The sequence below is a fragment of the Cololabis saira genome, chromosome 7 (genome assembly GCF_033807715.1).
Source record: "Cololabis saira isolate AMF1-May2022 chromosome 7, fColSai1.1, whole genome shotgun sequence".
Lineage (NCBI taxonomy): Eukaryota > Metazoa > Chordata > Actinopteri > Beloniformes > Belonidae > Cololabis > Cololabis saira.
This window is the reverse complement of record NC_084593.1, coordinates 18,074,350-18,082,047: the sequence shown is the minus strand read 5'-3', so window position 1 is coordinate 18,082,047 and position 7,698 is coordinate 18,074,350. Positions and strand designations below refer to the sequence as shown.

Below are 7,698 nucleotides of genomic sequence, written 5' to 3'. Positions count from 1 at the left end.
TTGTGAAAGCTCATCTTATCCAGAGGACCTGTGATTTCCTTTCATCGTGACCCGTCTACCCATGCAGAAATGCCAGAAACTCTTCAAAAACACTCGGTGAGCGGAGGTAAAACCTGTTTTTGATCAAGAATGAGTCCCAAATTCACTTGATGAAACTGATCAAGATTAAAAAACAGCTAATATTTTGTAGAATTCCCACTTTCCAAATTATACCAAAGATGAAGAATTTAAACTGAGATGTCTGAATATTGAAGGAAAAGAAAGGTGGCCTTAAAAATTACTTTTATCAGAATGAGGTACAAAATGTTGGCACCTGTTCATTATGAGCCACTTCCCTCTGATCAATTTTAGAGATAGTAAGTAATCTAATATCTACTTCCTCTTCACTTATCTGACAGATTTAGAAAATTACATCTTAAGATACAGAATGCATCTCATAATTTGTTGAAAAAAAAAATAGACTAAGCCTCTGAATTTTACGGGTCAGAATTTTCTCAATCCACTATGCTGTTGATAGTCAAGTCAAATGATACAATTTCAATCACTGATTAGTTTTACATAGATTTAATACCAAACAAAACATACAGACATGATTCAAAACAGGTGTTTAAGTGTTGACTAAAACAGCTTGGGAACAATGTGAGCAATATATTAAACGTGTATTTGGGTTAAATAACAGAAAAAACAAAAAAGGTGAGTAAAAAAAGTTTTCAATAACAACGCATATTCTGAACTGCAGACTGATCTTTGCAATCTTCAAGTGTGCTACTTTTAGCTTACAATGAATTTAAATAATTCAGAAAGTATTTTTCCTCTAAAGAGGACATCGTCTAATTTTGTTATCCTTAAGGGAAAACTAATTCACTGCAAAAACAAATGCTTTACTTGACATTGTTCTGCACTGGTCAGAACTTTGAAAATGCAGACAGAAATGTGCCGGTCATCCCCACACAGGCCGCCAGCAAGAAGATGGAGCAGTTTGTGAAGCCCTGGGGGAGGTTTATCAGGCATAAAGAAAAAAAGTCAGACAATCAGGCAAATCTTAACAAAAAGCACAAATGATTTTCCAAAGTAACATTTGCAAAATTGGGTGAAAAAAAATCTTTGATACTTACCTTGATCTCTTGAAACACCAAAGATCCCCACAGTGCTGCAACCACTCCATAGCCCTGCAGAGATGAAAAATGGGCCATTGTGGATCAGAGACTAATGTTTCCAATTATTTGCTTTTGAAGCAGTGTCACTTTTTCTTGCAAAGGAGACTTGTCCCACTGAATGCAGGTTGTTCCTGTACCTCAGTACGATGACGGTACACATACATGCAATTCAACGTACTTTACATAGAACATACAGCAGGATGCAAAAGAAACTAAAGTTAAAGTAAAACAAAGATTAAACAAACTGAGGAATGGTTATTGACAATTAAGCATGTTTTTCCCCATTTAAGTCATATTTAAGCAATTCAATCATTTTTAGAAACTTCCTTGGCGAGGAGCAGTGATACTGATCCGAACTGAGCAGTCGACCGCAGTCACGAGTCAGACAAATATTCAGGAAGGGTGGCTGGTCAGAATAATTATTGTGCTTTGAAAATATACAATTACAAAAATACAAAAGCTATATAAAAATCATAAATGCTAAGACATCATTGGCACTTGGATGCAGCAGGAGCTTTCTGCACAGGCGTGATACCAGGCAGCTGATGAGACTGTCAGAGAGAAGTTGAAGATGGGGGAATTGAAAAATAAAACAAGGTAAATTGATAGAAAAACTAAAAGTAATAAAATCTCAGATGGACAGACTATATGTAATGGTGCATACAACACTTGTTTATACACCCTAACGCAATGATCAAGCAAGAGTATACCTTTGTTTCATTTTAATGGAAAAAAAGCGGATCGAGTTTGATTTTGTGTCTATAAATATTTTTGGTGAAGTTGGTTGAAAACATACAAATCAAACTTTACTTACAAATCAAAACTCATAAAAAAATGAGGGCCATGCACTCATTTAAGAGATCCCATATTATGCTTCTTCTGACCTCGAAAGCATCAAAATTTATTTAAGTTCTAATATACCTAGTTATCTTCACAGGTATGATTATGTTTTTTGAAAGGTCAGCCATGCTTGGAGCTTTGACTTTTCACCCTGCCACATCACTTTGGGCTTGTGACTGGCAGCCCGCCTGACAGGTTAGGAAGGTAACCATTAATAGAAGATTGAATCACAAAAAAGGAGTGTATAATTAGCTTAATACAGACCATGTCATCTTTACCATATAGTCTATAAATTGCCAGGATATGACTTACTGCAGTGACAATGGGATAGGTAATAAGAGAGTTCAGGTAGTTATTGGCCAGAAACCAGCAGTATGTTCCCAACGACCACATCAGTCCAGACAGAAATCCTGAAAACCAAAAAAAAGTTAATTTGTGGTCAAGTGTAACACAAATAGAGAAACATTTACATAGAAAAGCTAAATGTGCTCAATAAAAAAAAAAAAAAAAAAAAAAAATTGCTCCTATAAGCACATAAACCCATTCCTCCATTTTCAGTAAGGGCACAGTTACACAATAGTGCAGCTCACCAGATATGAACCAGAGCTTACATCTGAACTGCATGTGCAACTGAGCAAAAAGAAGCTGCTGTGTGGAATTTCCCCCACAACAGCAGATTCTTCCCATCTTTGAGAGGGTCAAACTGGAGCTATTAAACTCTGCTGCCACTAAGGAATAGTAACTCAGCAATAAAATATTAAACACATTGACAGTGCATGTTGGTCTAGTGCCCATTTGACTTAAACTTGCCCTTTGTCTTGCATGACTTCCCCAGCAGCACCAATTAAACTTTGTACACATTGAAAAGTATCAAAGAAAATTGAGAAAAATATTTTCCTTCAGTCTCAGACCATCTAAGGAACAGAAGGTGCATTACATCTTTTTTTCCACAAATTGGTGTAATTAAGCTTCAGTGAATGTGTATAAATATTGCAAGCAATACATTTCAGCTTGATGTCAAACAAACGTGGCCCTACCTGGTAGGATGGCTCTGGAATAAATCCTGGGTTTGCTATTCATTACAGCACAGTAGATGGTAAAGTATGTGGTGCTTGCCACAAAAATGCCACAATTCTGTGCATAGACATAATCAATATCTGAGGAGAAACAGGAAAGGACTGGTTACTTAAAGTTGTCTGGAGAGACCAGCATTATTTATACAACATTGGGACTCATTTTGATAACAGAGGCAACTTCATTTTTTTGTAATCATTTCCTCAAAAGAATAGCATGTTAAAAGAAAGTTACCAGAAAAGAGTTAACTGAAAATTTACCATAGACGCTAGCGCCATAGAATATGCTGCCTTTGCATGTTGAATGGTTCTGTATGTAGAGAATAGGTACAAAGCAGAAACCGTATAACAGGCCCACCACAACAGCAAGCAGGCAGCCACTGTCGAGAGAAAGAACAAATGAGCAAAAAATGCATTTAAAGCCATCTCTGAAACCTTGTTCAATTTGTTAATTTCAACATTTCTAGCTAAGCTACAACAAATTGACAGTGTAAAATGGGAAGTACACAGGCATTAAGATACCACATTCAGTACTGATCCAAGTACAGCATTTTAAGTACAACACTAGACACCTTTTCCCCTTTCATTTCAAGAAATTCATTACTAATTGGATCAGATCTTCTGCACATCCACACCCCTGTAAGAGCACTATGGAAAAGCAGCCAATTTCTTCTATGATCCAAATTAAAAATTGATTAGATAGAATTGATTGTGGATTCGCTAGTCAAAGTCTTTGGAACCATTTAACACATCACAAAAAAGATTTTAAATCATCAGTATCAATTTTATTTGATGGAATATATGCTTACTTTTAGAAAGATCCTTGCTCTCGCCATCTTATGACAACCCAAAATAACTTAACTCCTGCCATGCTCAAATGAACTGCTTGTAGCTTCATGGTGTCACCCAATGGCTTTAAAACTAGCTCAGAGCTACAGTGGACATCATGGCAGAGTTGTGTAAGGCAGAACCATGATGACAGGACAAAAAGAATTAAAGAAAAAAAAGACTGAACAAGCAAATGCAAGGGGAAATTTTGGATGTTGTCAAAGGCACTAATCACCTGCACCTAAAGGATAAACCAACTGAGCTGAAAGTTAGAAGAGTTCCTTTGTGCTGTGTAGTTCCTCTCTCCTTACACAGATCTCTCAAAAACAATCCAATCAGTGTTCAAGACTGACTTCTTCTCCTTGGCTATGCAGTCTGACACCCTTGAACCCTGAGCTGCAAAGTTCTTCTATTTTCCTCTTCAGTGCCAAGAATCATTCTGGATTCCACTTTGATTTCTAGGGACTAGTAGCGATGGATGCAAAACAAACCTCTTCACACCATTAGATGGGCATAGAAACGGTCACACAAACAGCAGATGTGCAGAAAGACCATTAGCAAAGTCACCAAAAAAATGCTGTGTGGTGGGGTAGTAAAGCTAATGAATGACTGCAGCTGTACTGCTGTTCTCTTAGAAACTCTGAAAATCTTGGTTGTTTTGAAAAGTGGCTTTCTTGTGGGAGCTGCATAAGGCCCAACCCAAGTTGAAATGGTACCAGACCATTTCACGAGAAAGAAAAAGGTTTGGCTCGTCAGACTTCTTTTTTTCCTCATATTTTCCTGTAAATTCATTTTTGAATTTTAAGTCATTTGACTTATGGTATTTGTGCTTTTTAAGAGAAGTTTCTTTCTCAAATGGCTTTTAAGTTGGTAAACAAACAACTTTGACCTTAAATATTTACACACAGCTCAATGATAATGATTAATTGAGCTCACATGAACCGCCTATTCTTTGTTCCAATAGCATCTATCCAGAATTCAGAGGATCGTGGACGATAACTGCCTGAATTGGTCATCTGCAACAGAACAATGTGTATGCATAAAAATAAATACAATGAAAAAAGACTTCATAAATAAAAGACTATACACTTAAGGCACACTCACTCGGTCAATAAGCAAGGGAATAGATTCTTTCTTTGGATGCAACTGCACATCAGTTTTCACAAAGAAAAAGATCAGGCCACTGAGGGAAAAAGAAAAAAAGATTTGAATTGATATTAAAATGCAACTAATAGACTACACAATATTCTAACAGCAGTTTAGAAATAAGAGGAATTACGGATATTTACCTGAGCAAGCACAATCCAGCTCCACAATAATTCAATAGTGGCCTGGGAACATCCTGAACTGCAATCCCAAACCATCCAAATCTGGGGGAAAGTTGCATTTTTTTAGTGCATGCAAAATTACATTTAGCAGACACTTGTATTCAAAGCAACTTAACTCAAATGTTTTATTCAATTTAATACATTTCTACATTAACCACTTTTTTTATGAATTGTTTATAAAGTTACAGTTAACCCCATCCATCAAGAGAAGTGTGTTATTTATCCATGAAGATCATACATCGTTAGACTCACCTTGAACTGGTCCAGCCCATCAACAGACTGAAGGATCCCCAAATTAAAATTCCAAGACTAAGGCCAATCGCCTTGATAATGGTGACAACTGCGATATTCCCTGGAAATCACGTTGATGAGAGTTAAGCAACACTGACATGAACTTTAAGTGTTGCCCTCCCTTTAAATCTGGCATGACTACAGTTTTTTTAATATCGGTAGCTGCACGCTAACTTAGCTTAATGAACATCTCCTTGGACTGTTCTTCAAAGCAAAAAAATAAGTGTGAGCACAAGCAAGAGGTCAAAATGCAACACACACACACACACATGTTTTTTTTTTTCATACAAGGATCAAACTGAAGCTATTTCTCTTTCCAGAATTACATGCAGTTTTGAATACTGTAAACCACCACAAATGGTTAGCCATTTGTCAAAAGGTTATTACTCTTACAAATTACTACCATAGTTTAAAGATGGAAATTATGAAATTATGCTTTCACAGATACCTGTAGCCCAGATGGCACCTCCAAGCATTGCAAGAGGGTAGAATTTTGGAGACTGAAGCACCAAGTCTCCAAGCATGGATACAACCCATATTGCTGCACAGCTTACCCAGTAAAAGAACACACCTGTAGAGGCAAACTCCAATTAAAAATCAAATTTTAACCAAACACGCATATTATTTTCCCTACTTAAGTCTTAGGCCCCCACTTTTGATTTCACAGTTTTTGTTTGAAAGAATTACAAATTCATTCAAACCAAAGTATTACCATTTCAAGGGGCTAAAAGTATTTGGACAAACAGTGGTATGATAGCCACAATATTATTATAGCATACCTTGTATTGGGTTAAACATCAGTTTATCACTTTACTAACAAATTTGTTACTTAATATGTGACTCAAATGACTCAATATGTGCACCTTTCTCACAACAGAGCACTATTTATCTCTCTCTCTTTTCCCCACCTTTTTGTCCCATGGATCTAATTTTGAAAGCTATAAATTTTCTGTTTATATCTTAAGACTGGAAAATATGTATAGATTAGAGCGTTTAAGATTTGCACATGTGGGAGCTTAATTCCAATGGAAGGCCACGCGTGCTTACCGTCCCCCGTCTCTATTTTCTTGACGGGAACAGCGCTGCTCCCGTACAACAGCACTGCAACAATGTTTGCACCCAAGCCGTAGGCGAAATTGGTCGTATTGGTGGAGTTGTTGAAGTCATCAACCGTTTCCAGGGGGCAAAACTCTGAGGTGTCATTATCACTCATGGAATCTGTACGAGGTGCAGAACAAGTATATAATTAGCAAGTTTTCCAGCAGAGAACATTTAATCTCAAAGTCAAACCACTACACTTCACCTACCGTCAACGCTTTGACAGCTCACCGTCGACAGAAGCACGGATAATAAAATCAGCGGTGAGCATATTACCTGGGGCATGACTTAAAAAAGAAAAAAAAGGACTGTATGCTGTTCGTCCCTGCGACCGCAGCAGAGTGATAAAAGGTGCTGGAGTCTGCAGGAGCAGCTGCTGCCAATTATCTAATCAGCGCATCTGCAGCTGCCGCCTGCAAAGGGTTCAGAAGGGCGCAACGCAAACACTATAAAAAAAGAAATGAATGTAGGCTACAAATATGTTGGAAAAAAATTAAAGCGGAACTTGAAAAGATTTTGAGAGTGAACCTCCCTATGGACTCTTTGTTGTTTCTGCTGGATGTGTTCCCCGTCCACCTGTTAATGACAGATCAGTGTTATTTATTGCATGTACTATTAGTCATTGCAAGAAAAATATTACTGTTAACTGGATGAAACCTGACCCCCCTACAATTGCTCAATGGCTGCATAGGGTAAAACTTGTATACCAGATGGAATTTATGACTGCCCAGTTACAGCTTAAAGTGCCTACTTTTATGAGAAGATGGGCCCCAGTTAGTGACTACCTATACCCTAAGATCCTTAACGAGTTACTTTTCATTTAGCTAACCGTTATGTGAATTGCTTCTTACTGTATGCTGCTGTTTGAATACTGAACCAGCAATGTATAATTGCATTGTATATATGCAAGAACCATTTACGCTTGACACCTATGACCCAATCTCAGGATGCGTTATTGTTTTTGTTCTTGTTTTTTTTTTTTGTGTCTCAATTTTCAATTGTCACCCATTATGTGCATACAGACAATAAAGACTTAAAGTGATATGAAAAAACAGGTTTAGCTCATTGTGTTGCCTGGGTTAT

General features: G+C 37.2%; 1 protein-coding gene across 1 annotated transcript; it reads right to left on the bottom strand.

Annotated features, from left to right (window-relative positions):
* Positions 1–905: 905 nt before the first annotated feature.
* tmem144b (transmembrane protein 144b) lies at positions 906–6,730 on the bottom strand. Its single transcript, XM_061726016.1, has 11 exons — positions 6,565–6,730; positions 5,966–6,088; positions 5,479–5,578; positions 5,188–5,268; positions 5,003–5,081; positions 4,835–4,914; positions 3,332–3,450; positions 3,035–3,154; positions 2,310–2,407; positions 1,116–1,169; positions 906–989 (listed from the first exon to the last, which is right to left on the bottom strand). Exons 1-11 carry the CDS (start codon positions 6,728–6,730, stop codon positions 906–908), a joined length of 1,104 nt encoding a protein of 367 aa, XP_061582000.1.
* Between the last annotated feature and the right edge of the window lie 968 nt (positions 6,731–7,698).